Source organism: Dermacentor andersoni, chromosome 2, assembly GCF_023375885.2.
Source record: "Dermacentor andersoni chromosome 2, qqDerAnde1_hic_scaffold, whole genome shotgun sequence".
NCBI lineage: Eukaryota > Metazoa > Arthropoda > Arachnida > Ixodida > Ixodidae > Dermacentor > Dermacentor andersoni.
The window spans coordinates 112,014,652-112,030,836 of record NC_092815.1 but is presented as its reverse complement, the minus strand read 5'-3'; the positions used below and the strand labels follow the sequence as shown (position 1 = coordinate 112,030,836).

At 46.3% G+C, this 16,185-nt stretch overlaps 1 protein-coding gene across 3 annotated transcripts in view; it reads left to right on the top strand.

The window, feature by feature from the left end:
• Positions 1–12,587, top strand: part of LOC126541384 (uncharacterized) — a 54,324-nt gene extending 41,737 nt beyond the window's left edge. For all 3 annotated transcript variants that reach the window (XM_050188146.3, XM_050188145.3, XM_055076570.1), the window contains exons 2-4: positions 5,324–5,453; positions 10,555–10,846; positions 11,397–12,587. In XM_050188146.3, the coding sequence (XP_050044103.1) occupies positions 5,332–5,453; positions 10,555–10,846; positions 11,397–11,633 (651 nt within the window). In that variant the 5' untranslated portion in view covers positions 5,324–5,331 and the 3' untranslated portion in view covers positions 11,634–12,587. The remainder of the gene's footprint in view (positions 1–5,323; positions 5,454–10,554; positions 10,847–11,396) is intronic.
• Positions 12,588–16,185: the final 3,598 nt, after the last annotated feature.

Below are 16,185 nucleotides of genomic sequence, written 5' to 3'. Positions count from 1 at the left end.
TGTGACGCAGCAACGCATTGTGTCAGCCATACAGTGTCACGCGTTTTGTCTGGTCTCTTCGAAATAACGTTACAGCGCCTTTTGAAGCCATTCGCAGCGACCTCAGCTGAGGTCACCGTCCAAGAAACGCAGCATCATTAAGCTAAATTGGTGCTGATTGCCTGACAAGAAATATAAAGTGTAGCATTGCAACGCGTGTGCGCACCGTGCCATCTCTTGAAACGTCCTGATGCGCCGAAGAAGTTTGCCGATTCTGCTGTCGTCAGCGGCAGGCTTTTCCTCGGCATTCGTAATTCCATGCACACGCGCGCAAGGCTGTCCACGTGTCCTCCGGCGCCGTGTTCGCTATCGCTCTTGCGGTTCCGGTGCGCACCTAGCCGGACGGTTTCGCGCGGAACTGTAGAGCTTCCTTCAGCCTTAAAGGACGGGCGCTGATTTCGCAGCGATAAGAAACGCCTTTTTGCTCGTGCTGGCATTGCTGTTCTGTGCCTGTGAGCCCAGGATGTTAGGTAGTCAATATTAGCTGTATGCAGTTAAGTTCTCAGTCGTTTTCTTGTATGCGCGGTTCGCCTAATGCTTGATGCGATTTCTTCTATACTCCCCAAGTGAATTTGGAGCGAAGGCTTACGAGTTATTGTATCTGTACCTTGCCTGAGTAATCTTTATTTGTTTAAGTGCACTAACGTGTTGTACCTAACGAGCGACCTCCCTCCCGTGTTCCTACCCACTTAATGAGTGAGCGAGAAAAAAACATACTGTACACCGGGTGGATTTGAACTGGCAATCTCGCATTTATGCCTCGACCCAATGAATTGTCCAGATGCACTGAAAAGCCGCTTCTTGTTAGGAAACAGTGAAAAGGATCATTCGACCTTCTTATTTTTTTGCTGGCATCTCTCACCTTATGCCCCCTGCGCCATTTCACCTGTTTCGCTGCGTGGTGCATTTTAACGCCGAGCCATTCTACGTTTCTCAAAACATGCAAGATGGCCTACGTTAGCGCCGGAACTATTAACGTAACTTAGCGTGGGCTTATTGGGCTATGATCGTTGTTGCTCAACAGTCGTCTTCGTCTGTGGCCTCACTCTAATTTCTTTTTCATCGTCAATACAGCGTGTTTAACACAAGGAAACCAAATTTTGCATGGCAACACGAAAGCTTCACACAAAAAGAAATAGGCTACGCTCGCGCTTGTACACTTAAAAACTGTTGCATCTCTCTATTCGCTTGATACTTTAAGAATCACCTCGCGGTGTCCCTAGAATACTGAACGAGGGCACGAAAGAGCTACACTAAGTCAAGGTTTGAAGAAATACTTTGCCAGTCAAAACTACGTTCATTCATTTGGCGAAAGAAGGCGCGCTTACTGGAAGTCCCGATTTTTGATACGTTGAATTTTGCGCTTAAACTAAAGTGCATGCACGCCGTTGTAGCGTCGTGAATTTAGTATTTTCTCGCCTATACGGGCCGTTTCAAAGCAGGAAAAGTTATCGAAGCTTTCAATGCAGACTTTTTCTGTGGGGTATTTAGAATGAAATGTAGTCTTTCACCGATAAACTGGCAAAACTCGGCCTGCTTAAATGGTGTCATGGATGAGTGACGTCACGGCAGCTGACGCCGAAGCTTCAGAGCGGCGTTGTCACCGCGCGTCCTTTGGTCTTGCGTCTTTTATGGCTTATAGCAAGCTTCCTCTAGCGCCAAGAGTGGCCCTTTTTGCTCTAATTCAGCTTAACCCTTCACCTTAACCCCTTCTCCTTATAGTGTCTCGCTAAGAACCGACCGAAATTTTCCACGTTAATCCACTCAAGTTCCGACTCAATAAAGTGATCCTGCAGTTTTCCTCTTCTATTTCGGTATACTAACAGGTGCTGCCGTCGTGCTGTGTTCTTAGTTTCAACAGCAAAGAACAGAAAACACATTTTCGAGTGCTACCTACGTGAATGCTTTCCTTCTTCTTCCCAGCCCTGCTTTTGTTCCCTCGCGTCTTTACTATATATGCCGTCCAAACCGCGTCGTGTCGCTGTCAGGCCTCGTTTGGGGACGACCGTTGATTTGTGCCGCCCGTATCGCTCGCGTGTGGCGCGAACGCTGCTGTCTCTGGCTGCATGCATACGCGATCGAACGACACGTATGTACCGCACGTGCGACGGACGTTTGACGTACTCGCGTGGGTCTAGGGCTGGGGAAGTATTCTTCCATCGTGGGCTGGGGTGAGGGTGGAGGGGGGGGTAGCAAAAAAAAAAACCATGGAGCTAACTCGCGCAGCTGGTTTCTCTTTTCTTCCGAACCTCGAGAATGTAATCTCGTGCTGCTCCATATAATTGGGCCGCACGGGCATATGCCAGCCTGAGCCCCCGATAGCTGTAACATCGTTCCGCATCAAAGCGAATTATAACGATTTGTTCACCTTATGTTTAGCTACGAGGAGTGCATTCGTACAACAAAACAATGAAATCGTAATTGAGAGAGCAATTAAGCAATATATATTCAATTAATTTGTATGCAACGCAGTAAGGTAATGCAAAACACTGGTAGGACCCATAGCCTCATCGGCTAGTCCGAGGTCGACTAAAGAAGATAGCATAAGCCCGACGGATTTTGCTTCAGTAAATCAGTTCCATACAAACTTTAGGCAGCATAGTACGCTAAAACGAGATTTATGCATTCAAGTTCCGAGCGCAGACTAAGAAAAATTCGCGAGAGGCAAGTATATAATAATGCGCACGCTTAAACGAAGAACTCGAATATGGTCAAGGAGAAAACGTTTCCAGCAACTCAAGCCTGACTTTTTTTTTCGGCGATAGAGACCTTTTTTTCTGAATTTTCACATTTCTGGGTCTTCCATTCGAAACGGTGGCTCCCAGCAAATTATATAGGCCTCCGTCCATACAGGTTGTGGTATGGCGCATAAGTTAAGTTCGGTATACGCCGCAGCTCTGATTTCGCGAGTTGGGCATAGGAATAGGGAAATGGGCAGTGGGTCATTGCACGTCATAAGGAAAGTGGCCAATACAGCTAACACTACGATCTTATTTGGGCTATAATTAAAATTAGTGTAAGAAATAATTAGTCGGTTTCCTCAACTATCCACAATGGGCTTTACGTTAAGTTTCCCGTGTTTAACGTGGCATTGGGAGGTATTAAAATAAGCCTTTAAGAGCGGTACATCGGGTGTTCTGGTGTTAAGCAGATATGCGTCAAGGAAACGCATTATCGCATAATAATAAAGTTGTCATAAGGAATATTTCGGCATTAAATAACTTTGTTCTTCGCCCCGCTTACTTCATTGTACGTAACATCCGCACCGTTGTGTGTGACGTACAGCGACAAAAATACTGACTTTTTAAGTCTTCTTTGTCGCTTGCGAACATCATAGATATGTTAATGTGCAGTTCGTTTTTCGTTCCTAACTTACGGAAGTACCATTATAGCCAACCTAAATTTGCGGAAGAGCACAGAGCCTTCTAAAACGAATAATTTCAAAGCTTGCTACTTCGAAAGTCCGCGTAATGCTATGAAAAGTATGAAACAGAAAAATATGCGACATCGCAATGACAAATAGATCATCGTACGCTACGGCGCATTAAGGAGTGTTCATGCGTTTTTGATATAGGTACGCCAATATCAAGAACGCGATAGGCTGTGTAATAAAATTCTGAAAAGCACCTCTCATAACATGAGCAAAATGCACTTGAATATCACGTGCAGACGACAAAGAAAAACATGAGTTTCTTTCTTTCCTTTTTTTTGCTTTGTTATTTACCAGATTACGAAATTGAAGCAATGCGACATCCACGTATACAAGCACGCCTTTGCCTGACATTGCTATATGACAGATCGTACGAGCGTGTGAAATGACATTTGCTCGAGCGAGTCTCAATTTGCTGTTTATAAAAGCACTGATTGAATCTCTCGCTGTGACCTAATTAAAATGTTTTTTTTTTCTCTTTCTGCACGCAAACACGGAACCTCCGAGCATAACTCGGGAAGCAATATATACACACCAGACGTCAGATTTAATTAGAGGCACCCCTACACCTTCCGTCCAGCGCATTTCCGATTGCAGTTTAAAGGCGTACGTTCAAAAGCACAACGCGAATAGGCTCAACGCACGATCTAATATCGTGGTATGCAAATTGGCCATAGCTACCTCATGCTGCGTTAACGCTGGGTTCATTTTTGACAACTATACCCATACATGGATAGATTCAAAATATTTAGTTCCGCAAGGTGTACCACCTTGCGCGGCATGTTTAGATCAGACTGGTAGTTCTAGCTTTGGCCAGTAAGTAGCCCGTACACAAATTACAGGCCAAGTTTTCTAAACTTGGAACGTGGAAGCCCGACAACATAGGATCCGCACTATCTTCGCTTTCTTTTCTTTTTCTTTTCTGTGCCTCTAGTGTAGATTTCGTTCATGTCGATTCAGTTATATTTATTGCCCGTTTTCTTTTGCATTGTACTTGTCCGTGAATCGTATAAAAGCTTCTGTTTTGAAAATGAAAAAGTTCTGCTCGCGCGCCGTTAGCTTGATAATTCTCTCCTGGCCGCTGCTTCTTTGGAAGTGAAGATCCCCACATTCGTACCCTCTACTAGGCGTACGAAACCACAATCATTAGCTTAACGTGTGCTAAGGCATTTAAAACTGGGCCAGCAATTTCCTAGGCGCATGTTCCTGTGTTGCAATGTTTATACTCGAACGGAATATAAACTGACAGTGGCTGCGCTTCGAAATTATTTCTATTTCACTTCTGTGCTCTTGCTTTAAGTGCTTAGCGTGAAGTACAGTGTGCTTATTTCAGCTTAATTCGATTACTTTCTGAGGTGTGCGTGTGTGTGTTGGGACCTACAATGTGGGTGCTTGAATATTCGTGACCGCGATAAAGTTCTTGTTTCTGTTTCGGTTTTATTGTTCGCTTCATAGTGTTTGTTTGTTTGTTTGTTTGTTTGTTTGTTTGTTTGTTTGTTTGTTTGTTTGTGCCAGCCTAATTTACGTACTGTTTAACTAGGTCGGAGGTCGTGACCCACGTCACACATGATGCCAAACTCTTACGTACTCATATTATTTAAGAATGCTCGTCGAAAAGCGAGCGCATAAGACACATCCAGGAGCCCTTGCGCAGAAGGCCTCGCCTCCGCAGTTACGGGCCGGCTGACTTCTTCACCTGTGTTAAAGGAGACTCCAACTACATAAACTGCGCGGAGTTCTTGCACGATGCGCGGTTGCACCGACGCATATGGTCCTTTCTGCTATGTCTTAATTTGAATTTAAGAAATAAACAGCGATCCCTCTTCAAGGAAACGTCGTTTCCTTACTTCTCAGGTATTGCCATGGGCCTCAAGAAGGTTATCAAGTGGGCCCTGGTGTGCGGCCAGCGGAAGATGCAGCCCCGGAAGTCGCCCATGCACTTCGTCTGCAGCAAGTCGTACGCTGACGGAAATCGGGAGACACGGTAATCAGTCTTGTCCACTCTGCGCCCAGTCTCCGCCTTTGTGAAGCAGCGCAGTTCGAGAGCGGCGATACGAGAGTGAGGGCTAAAAGAAGTTAAAACATTCTAAACAACGTCTGTTTAACATCAAAACCTTTCCGAACTGACTGAGTGACTGTGTTTTAACGCCTCGAAAGTATAACGCTGGATCAACTGTTGTTCTTTAAAGTGCACCTGTAACCTAGCTACACTATAGTGTGTTTTGAAGTCTCGGCTCATTTCAAATACGGCTGCCGCAGTCAGAAATCGAACCCGCCAGTTCGTGCGCAGCAGCAGAACGCTGCCAGGGAGCAGGGACTCCGAGCCGATTAATCGCCAGTCGCCTCCCGCAACTGAAGAAACCACCAGCCATTGGTTTCGAATAAAAGTTTTCTCCATCCATCTGTGAAAGGAAAAGCGGAGAGGTTGACTGTAGGAACGTGCCTCTGAACTGCCACTATATACAGTGGGGTAAAAGGTGGGAAAACGGAACGTAAAAGATGGAGTCCGATTTTATCAGTGTTCCTGATAAGCACGCAAGAAGACATACGCCGCACACGCGTGCGCACACACTCACTCTGCATAACTACGAGTATGTATGAAAGCGTGTGTATACATACGCTATCTACATGTATCATACTTTCAGAACTCTCTCTGAACTAGTTTAGCTAATGAAAATTAAGGGCAAACAACGTTGTCGTTCTTAATCCTTCGCCGAAACTACGGCACCGATGATGACAGCGTAATGTCGCGGACTGCGGGGTATATTCATTTGCTTGGGTCTTTCTTGGGCAGGATATGTCGATAGAGTGCGCGAAGTTGACCATTTTGTTCATAGGGCAATGCAATGTAGTGTAACGGTTTCGCAACGTGCAGAGGGAGAGCGCACACCACCTTCTAGTATTTATCGTGGCATTAAACAAATCGGTCGAGAGCAAGTAATACCTACCTGAAAGCGGCATCGATGATCTTTGAACACACGGCACAAAAGCCGCAGGAGAGGGAAATAACTCTGATGACAGGGAAAGAAAGCGTTCAGATGACGTCATTTCACATGCCAGCTTCACGCGCGCTCACTAGAGGCTATAGACCTTTTCATCGGGCGAGGAGGATAGGGCGCGCGGAGAGCCTTTCCTCCTCTCTGGCTTGGGCGATCCGGCGCGGCGCTGCTTGAAAGTATTGCTGTCGCGTGCTGCGGAACGATTTCGAGATGTTTTAAATGGTACTTTATGAAATTTACGCCATCTCCGTTCATATAAGGTTGTCAGGGAAGCCTTTTGGTGCATCGGTAACTACAGTAGGCGGAAATATCTCATGGGGGCTCAAAAATGTGACGCGCTTTATCAGCCGCGGTGTACGCACATTATCAGTCGCGGTGTGTGTATGTGTTGTGAACTATTTTGCTTATATCGGTTTTAATTCAACAAAGAAAACCGGTGTCTCTGTACTAGCAGCATGAAATGGTAAATCTGCTCACTATCTGGTCGCTTGGCGTAGAGAGAAAAACAAAGTATAAGAGCGCATGCTCGTGCACGGCCAACCCAAGGCGGCCACGAAACATCTAAGCTGCAGGCGCTATCAAATATTTGTAATGCACCGGCATCGTTGTCGCACATTTCAAGTCTAGTAGGCTTCGAATTACCATATGTCTACGCTAGCCTTCTTGCGCATGAGGCCGATGGCGCTGCTCAACACAGCGATCACTGCGGTTCGTGAACCACTAGCACGATACATATGTAAGATGTGCGCTTCGGCATTGCCTTTTTGACCTGTATAGAGCCATAATATATGAGAGGGATCGCATCAAAAGAATGCGATGCCTATTATTGAGAACAAAATTTCCGTAATACGTGTGAGTGCGTCATAGAGAACGGAACGAACACAACCGAAAAAAAAATTCGGTTATCATTCTCTTTTTCGAAAAACCAAGAGAAAACGGGCTAACGCCGCAATACGACCTCGCATTGTCACGCCGCACAACGTTTATAAATATATAACTGCTGATGCCGTATGCTTGGACCACACGGTATATAGAACAAAGATATATGTAATCCAGCACCTACCATTGCTTAGGACGCTCGCGCAGTTCGTAAACAGTCTCTTTGCTGGACAAGCTTAATTCAGACTGTAAGGTATGCTGCTATTACTTGCCAAAACTATTTTATTCAGGGGCGGAAACCTCATCCATCGAACCAAGTAGTCACGCAATGTAACCTGCAGCGAACAGTTTGAACGCTTGTCAAAGTATAATATCACAGCTCCTATCGTAGCAGAACGGTACCCACGCTGTTACGATCGTCGCGTATGTTTCATGGCTCCTAAACCGCAGCTTAGAAATAAAGGATAATATTGCAATAAGGTCATATTAGCGAATGGAACATTCAGAAATACACAATTGATCTCCGAAGCTGATTGTAGGCTCAAATATGCGCGCACACATCGCGCTGCGTGTTCCGTCCACCTCAACGCCAGCAGAAATTCCGGCCACGACGACTTAAACCACTTCAGCACGTCTCACAGAACCATTTACCACGTAGAAGACGCACGTCATACTAAACAAACCGCACCACCGCGAAAACAAGCGCCAGAACCTACCGCCGAGCGTATCATACCTGCCATGCAAAACACCGCTTTCACCCAAGCCAGTATGGCGCTGCTCATAGGCGGCGCTACTGCGTTCACAATATGGCGGCGCCTACGAAAAAACGGTCTATATAGACGGGTTGTGATCGATTCTGATTTGCCCAAAACTCTTTTTACAACACGTACGTAAGATTGGCCGAAAATCTGTGCCGCCTCCACTGCGAAATCATGAAATCGATACCATATACTCGGATGAAAATTTCTACCGCGTTTCACTCGTTTACTGATACTTTATATAAACGAACGATGACAGAGGAGGCAGTTCGTTTTTTTGGAACAGTGAAATCGTGTTGAATTTCACGGAAAGACCGGGCTTCGACGTCCAAGCCAGTGCACACTTCAACTTGGCACGATTGGATCGTGGCGACCCGCCGTGGTAGTCCAGTGCGGCTGTGGCGCTGCGGAGATCGACGTCTCGGTTTCGATTCCAACCGCGGCGGCCACATTTCAATGGGGATGCAAAAAACTCCCCTTTACTTGCATGTAGGCGCACTTTAGAGAACCCCAGGTTATGAAATTAATCCCGAGTCACCCACTACGGCTTACCGTAGATCGCGGTTTTGGGCGTAAAACGTCAAAATTAAGTTACATTCCTCTCTCTCTCCCCCTCCCTCCCCCTCTCTCTCTCTGTGTGTGTGTGTATATATATATATATATATATATATATATATATATATATATATATATATATATATATAATTATGTGTGTGTGTGTGTTGTAGTAAGAGAGAGAGAGAAAGAGAAAGGAAGGCGGTAATGTTAACCAGGCATGAGTCCGGTTGGCTGCCCTACGCTGGGGAAAGGAAGAAGGGGAATAGAAAGAAGGGGGAGAAAGGGAGGGGGTAGGTAGGTAGAGAATTAAACGAGCATGGCCCGCGTTACGGAGTCAAAGGCGCTAACTACCGCGTGAACTATCCGCGATTGCTCAACAGTTGTCTTATGTCGCTGTGCCTATGGTCCTGACCTCGAGGTTGACCCGTAGCGGAAATCATATTTTAGGGGAGACGGAAATGTATATCTGACCTCGTATACTCACATTTAAATTAAACCTTAAGGATCTAGACCTACAGGTATGTCAGGTTGGGCAAGGCAGCAAAACGTCAGGTAAATGTGCTCGTTGACGCGTGTACCACAAAGGAATCGCTATCCGAGCGCCGATTCAAGTAAACGATATAACGCCCTAGAAAAGCACACGTGGGTGACAGGGCTCCGTCGCTCAGCCCGAACATGCGTCTGAAAGCGTAACAGTCACACAGATGGAAGGTGCACGAAACCTGTAGCACGGGATCACGTTTCAAAATTAACCTTCTATTGTGACCTCGTCCTGCGCGTTTTTGCTGTTGATCTGACCTACATTGTGCCTGATCGTCCTTGGTAATAAATGTCTTACCGTGGGCTACAACTACGCATGTGCTTTCCGGTGTATACGTTGCATGTGTAGCGTCATCTTATCTAGGAATGAAATCGAAAGCCACAAGCGCCTCTCAGAAAAAAAGAGATAACAATGTAAGAACATGAAAAGTAAAATTTGGTAATGGCTAGATATAATTCTGTTATTCTTCAATGTTATGTTTTTGACGTGGTAAAAAGGAGACGTTGGTGCGTGCATGCGCTGTCGGTGACTCCTTGCATAGCGGAGGATTCGTGTTTTACATGCGTGCATGTCTCCTATACGCTCTCGTTACATAAATATTCTTTCTTTCTTTTTAACTCATGACTCCATCTGTCATGTTTAATTCCCTTTACCCCACTACCTCAACACAGAGCAGACAGCCGGCCTATGCACTGGCTAACCTCAGTCTTTCCCTCTCTTCCACTCGTCCTCCGATTGTTTTGTAGATATGCATATACTGAGTAGATACATAGCATTCCCTTTTCTACACGAGCTCTAAACACGTTACAGAGAGACTCTCAGAACACGAGCGCGAACAAGATAACGCTACCACTTGCCATACAATGCGCAGAATGCAACTATAGATAAATCACTCAAATAAACTAAACTTTCTCAGAAAAGGGTCGTGTGAAAAAAAGAAATAGTGCGGTGTGTGCAAATACACCGTAAATCCACTGACTCTGTCGTTTCCTGCCGCTGTTAGCACTGCTGCAATCGTTAATCGTAATTGTTATTACTCATTGTCTTACCAGCCTTTCAGTTATGTCTTTAGTTGGGTTCTAGGCTTATAGTGGATGCCTAGATTTCTGTGCTATTACGTGGTACGTGGTGTCGCAACATTTTTTATCTTTATGTCCTTTGTAGTTGCTTTCTTGGGGCGGAGGGAGGGGAGGGAAGGCTTTTAGTGTGTGGGTGCATAACCTCTGTTTCTAAATGTCTAACCCCTAACCCCCGCCCCTCGCGCTTACTAATATGACTCCTGAGCGATATGTAGGATTGTAAATAAATAACCACGCCGCTGTCCTCTCTTCGTCGTCCGCTGTCGTGCAGGCGACTGCTGGTTCTCCTGGAAGACCTTCGGCAGCTGTATGCCGCCGCGTGGGGCAAGGTGATGGCCAGCCTGGAGACCTGCTTCGACGCGATGCAGGGCCGCGAGCCGGGCCTCCTAAAGAGCATGTGCTCCGTGGTGCTGCTATGGGTGCAACTGGGTGACACAGTGGCCAAGGACTTCGACCCTGACCTGTGGCGCCAGCCGACGCTGCAGAGCATCAACGACCTCAACGACGCCCTTCTGCGACTCTGGAAGGTCGCCATGGACAAGACCGCCGAACTCGTCTACAAGGTGCGCGGAACGCTTTCATTGCGCTGTGGACACCTTGATGATTCTCATTTCAGTGTAGAAAAATTGCTTGGGTCATGGGGTTGCGCGTCATTACAGGGATGTTGACAGTTTCTTTTTTTCTACTGCACTTGATTTTGCATCTATATGTAATAATACCGAGTTCGACAGTCATAGTTATTAGTTTATTGCATGAAGTTTCCACGTCATCCGTCACAATTGTCATGCTTGCTTGCCGCGAAAACTTCATTTGCCTCCGTCAGAGTTGATAGCCACGGGGCGGACCAAGCACCGTATGTACACCTATAATAATGTATAAAGAGTAAATGAGGAAACTGAGTTAATGAGTAATGGTATAAGGAGGAAACTTTTGCGTCTTGCAACACGCAAGCATAACAGGTCCTCACTGGACGAACAAGGACTCGCCGTCATTGGACGATTAACGCCCGATCAGTGAAATAAAATAAAGAAACCACTGCCGGAACAGGTATACGAAAGGCACAGTGACTCGCGGTAGTGTGCCAACCGTGCTCTTCTCCTGCCTCACCCGCAGATCATTCCCGTGACGACGGCGGACGTCGCCATGGTGATCGAGAAGGAGTACCAGGCGTGTCGCCAGGAGACGTGGACGCTGTTCCAGGTGACGCCGGATACGCTCGAGAACTACGTGGACACGCTCAAGCTGTACACGAGCAACGTGTCGCTCTGGCACCTGGACGAGCGGAAGTTCCTCAACACGGACGCCACGTTGGTCAAGTCACTGAGCCAGTTGAACATCGCAGCTTCCTAACCCTAACTTTTGAGAAGGCCCCGCCGCCTTGCGGACCGCCGAAGACAGGGCGCGATATGTATGGTGGTCGCGACCAGACTGAATCAGGAATGCAACTAGTCCTTTAAGTTAAGAAATCCATTGTGCGAATGCCTAAAGCATGAAAAACGACCGCATGCCAAAAAAAAAAAGGCGAGCCCGAGTTTGCGCCCACTGTTAGTCGAGTCACGTTATTACCGTAGGTGTGCAGGCTCGAGGCTCGTGTTAATTGTTTATTGACATTGGAAATCGACTTTAGTCGTCTGATTTTCGGCAATGTGCATGTTTTTAACTGAGTGCTAGCGAGATTTTTGCATTGTGTAAAACTTTCACCGAGATCCACACCACGAACATTTGCACTTATCACTCTGACAAAAAAAATGACAAAAGTAAATCTAGTTTATTTCTCATCTATGTTTAGTGTAAGTTATTGCCTGTGGCATCATTTTGCTTGAAGCTATGCGAAAAAAAGAAACAATTAAAACACGAGGTTCTTAGCACTAAATGCGTTGAAGATTAGTGAATAAATGGCAGATAAGTCCAGACTTTTAAAAAAAGAATTTTTGGATTTTAAGCTCTGGTGTGGACTGGCATGATTCTTCACGATAGGTCAATGATTCTTTTCGAAGTTTCCCTGTCTTCTTTTTTTTTTTTCGTATAATTCCATCAACTCATTAAAGGATAACAAGCCCATGTCACACCGCAACATTTGTGACTCGCCATTTTCGCACGACGCGTGAGACCAGCACCGTTCTGGACCAGATCTGCGTTGGTTCTTTGTAAATAAAACTGCCGAACTACGTGATCTGCGATACAACGTTGTCGCGCACCGCCATATTTGTACAAAACAAGATGTTCCGTCGATGTTCTGCGTATGCCGCCATGTGTGTTTGTGGATTTGTCTGTATGTGTAATAAAGAATAATAAAGTGCAAAACCGAGTTTGTATTCTTTCTTTGCGTCGAATTGCGACGCAGAATAGGAGAGATAGGGAGAAATCGTTCAAGGCGAAGCGCCTACTTACGTACGAAGTAATAGCTTGCTATCGAGCTAGTTAGTAACTCATCATGGTAAAACAAGTTGGAACGCAAAAAAACACACACGCCTACATTCACGCACCCACCCACGCAATCACTCCAAATATGCCCCTCCCCTCCCCATGACCCGCGGGCTCGGCGCCGGCATTCTTAGCCCTGGAGCCAACGAATGGGTTTGTTCTGGGAATTAAGTAGCTTGTTAGTTTATAACCAAAATGATTTCAGCCTACCACCTCGGTTGACGATTTGTTGTCTCTGTACGTGTCAAACAATGAGGATGGAGCATTGATGGGAACTGCTTAAATTCATGCGTACGTGAAGAAATTGCCAGCATTTAACGGGAAAAACAAAATATTCTCGACAAAATCCTTGCTCTCGCCGAAGGAAAGTCAATATGCAGAATTTTTTTTTTTTTTCAAGTGCAGTGTCCGTTGTTGCATCGTGTAATGGCGGGTAGCCAGTGTGTATACGTCCGCTCTGCTGAAAGTGTGCGACCACTTGGTCATACGGCCGATTATGAGGTCACATGTGACAGTGTCCTGCGGGTCCAGCCCGTCAGTCCGGGCGACGCAATTTCGCCACGAGTCGCAACACACACTCACTACGTGGTCTTGGGAGGCGAAACTCTCCGAACTGGATTTGGGAAGCAAACTGGCGACCCTCGACCAGACCCGGCGAGCCGCGATCGCCAGTGGAGCCCTGTCAGAGGGAACCACCCAGGAATAAAGCGCGCAACGGTTTCTGCAATAATAAAGTTCCTCCTCCTCCTCCCGTCATGTGGATCATGCTTGTATTCACGGCTACACTTGGCCGACGGTTGCAGCAGACGCGCACAAAACAGGAACACGCTGCTGCACGATGATTGTCTGTGCCATTGAAGGAACGATACACGCAAATGGCTAAGCGCACGAAAAAAAGAAAATGTCGCGGAGGCGTACAGAAATCAGTCGGTATGCAAGCCAAAATCTTTGTAGCTTTCAGCTGAGACAAAACGAACTTCCATGTCACGGGATTTCGCTAGGAAGGGCCGGCACCGACCAACTTCATCGGTGTGCCTAAGCGTCGGCCACGACGTGTCACTAACAGTGGCAGCGAACTTTTAATTTCTTGCAGAGCGAAGACGCCGTAAAAAGGCTAAACGATGGAAATCGCGCAGCGCGAGTAGTAAGCCAACCAAACTCAAGCACACAAAGTGGACGAATCGTTTCGATCAGTGGGACGATTGGGGGAGTAAGCAGGGGGGCGGGGGAATGCGACACAGCCGCCTTGTTTTTACAGTGAAAGCTGTATATGACAAACCTTCCGTAGTTTTTTCGGCGTCCGACAAAAGAAACGGACTTAGCGATTTCTAACTAACACATAGACAATGGGTTTCGTTTGTTTTGTGCGTGATCACGTACGGGTAGCAGTGCGGCGGCGCAGATGTCAAAATACGGAACAGATTAGAACGCTCGCGGTGAAAAATAGCGTGACGTCAAGGTTATCGCAGTGTATAAGCAGGAGAGGTATCGGCACTAAAAACAGCTGCGTTATCGATGGGGTGGACACGTATAGTTCGTACACCCGAAGAACAACATGCATACGAGGAGCACCGGAGGGAACAGCAACGAGAATGTAAACGGCGCCGGCGCAAGACGGCCACCGACGAAAAACGTTCCTGCGATGCTTAACGAAAACTACAATCGCGAGCCCGGGCAACCATTATACTCTGTGAAGATGGAATGGTAGCGAAAGCACTTTGCTTTTCGTTTGAGAGCTTTGACAGTCGTCAGCTTTCGCTGCCATTCCATCTTCACAGAGTAGAATGGTTGCCATTTTTCTCTGCAAGCGAGGACGTGAGTGCCCGCACCCGGATACGCTATAAATACGAGTGCAAATGCCTCGGAACGTGAAACTTTCCACTCGAGTACTGTCCCGTGAATGCCTTGACATCTCACATTGTGCGACCGTCTGCCACACTGCTTTAGTCTCCCAGGGTTGGTGTGCTATGCAACGTAGCCCTTTCCAACAGGGCCACAAGCATGCAAGATAAAAACTGAAATGGCTGACGTTGTTTGCCTATAGCCCATCATCTCACGATGTTAGGCCGTTTGTTGACCAAATACGACCGTTACTGGTATTATCGCCGTTTTTCTGGCGGCGCTAAGGTAATGAGATCGTGGGACGCAGAAAGAGAAAGAAAAAAAAAATTCGACGAAATTTTTTCCCAGCCAACGGGTCTCAACCATCGAGCGGACAGTGATATGAGAAGGTTGTGCACGCCCCGTATACAGTTCAAAGCTGGCCAAGTCCTGCATGTAGCTAACTGAAAATAAAGTTTTGACCGGGCAGAGGGCCCGTGAACGAGCGGAGAGGCATGGCCTCTCTGTTCCGACATGGTAGTAGCCAACGGCTGGGTAGGGACCTGCAGGCCCCCGCTTAGCTCCTCAGGACCCCAATAAAGTCTTTTACTACTACTACTACTACCGGGCTATATTACTGGTCGCGCTGGCATCCGCATGATGCTGCTGCGATTGAGTTAACGAAGTGCGAGCGCAGGGAAGTATGTCATTCCTATATTAAAACAAGGCCTGGCTCTTCAAAGATAGTTTTCAGTGGCAAGTGCCAAAACAGAAATATGCAGACATGATGTACGCCACGAAATTTATGGACTCCCTGTGTAAAGCTTTTTTTGTTTACTTTGATGTCAGTGTCCATAAGGCCATCTGATCATAAGACCATAAGGCCATCTGATCATAAGGACTATCTGATCACAAAATATTACAGTCATTGTGCCATGGTTCTAGCACTTGTATGCAATTCGTATTTGTAGGATAGCTATGTATATATCATACGTATAAGAATAAAAATACATTCACAGAGTGCCATTCATAGACTATAAGGATAATGAAGTATGAAAGCTCCTTTTTAGAGAAGCAAATGCTTGTCCAATAGTTAACTTCCTTTTATGGAGTTCAGCGCGTCTGCTCTACTATTTGTTGTTTAATAATTTCAGACCTTTCTCAGCTTATGTTCAGCTACTTGTCTATTCTGTGCGTGCTCTAATCGTAGTGAACGTACTCCCCTGGGGTGGACAGAAGATTAAAAAAAGGCAGCTAGGTAATTTCGTAAAATATTGTCACGTAGCAGCAGTTGTGAAAGCAGATACAGGAAGGATCGGGAGGATTGGACCACTAATGGCAGCTCTCGCCAAACTGCCTGCTAATTTATTGATAACTAATCTTTTATGACCGGGCACCCATACCTATCTAATTAGTGTTAAGTGAGAAGGTATTAAACAACGAAATGTACGTTAAACATGTGAGGCACTATTTGCAGTGAGAGCTGCACATGAAGATAAAGAATCCGTTGTTATTACAACTTCCGAGATTGATGAGTTGACTTTTCGTAGAGCCAATGAAACCGCCAGAAGTCAATCGTAACGGACCTTTCTTCTTCTCCCATTGAGACCATGTGCGCACCAGCTGAAAACCACGGGCGAGCGAATTCCTTTGGTTT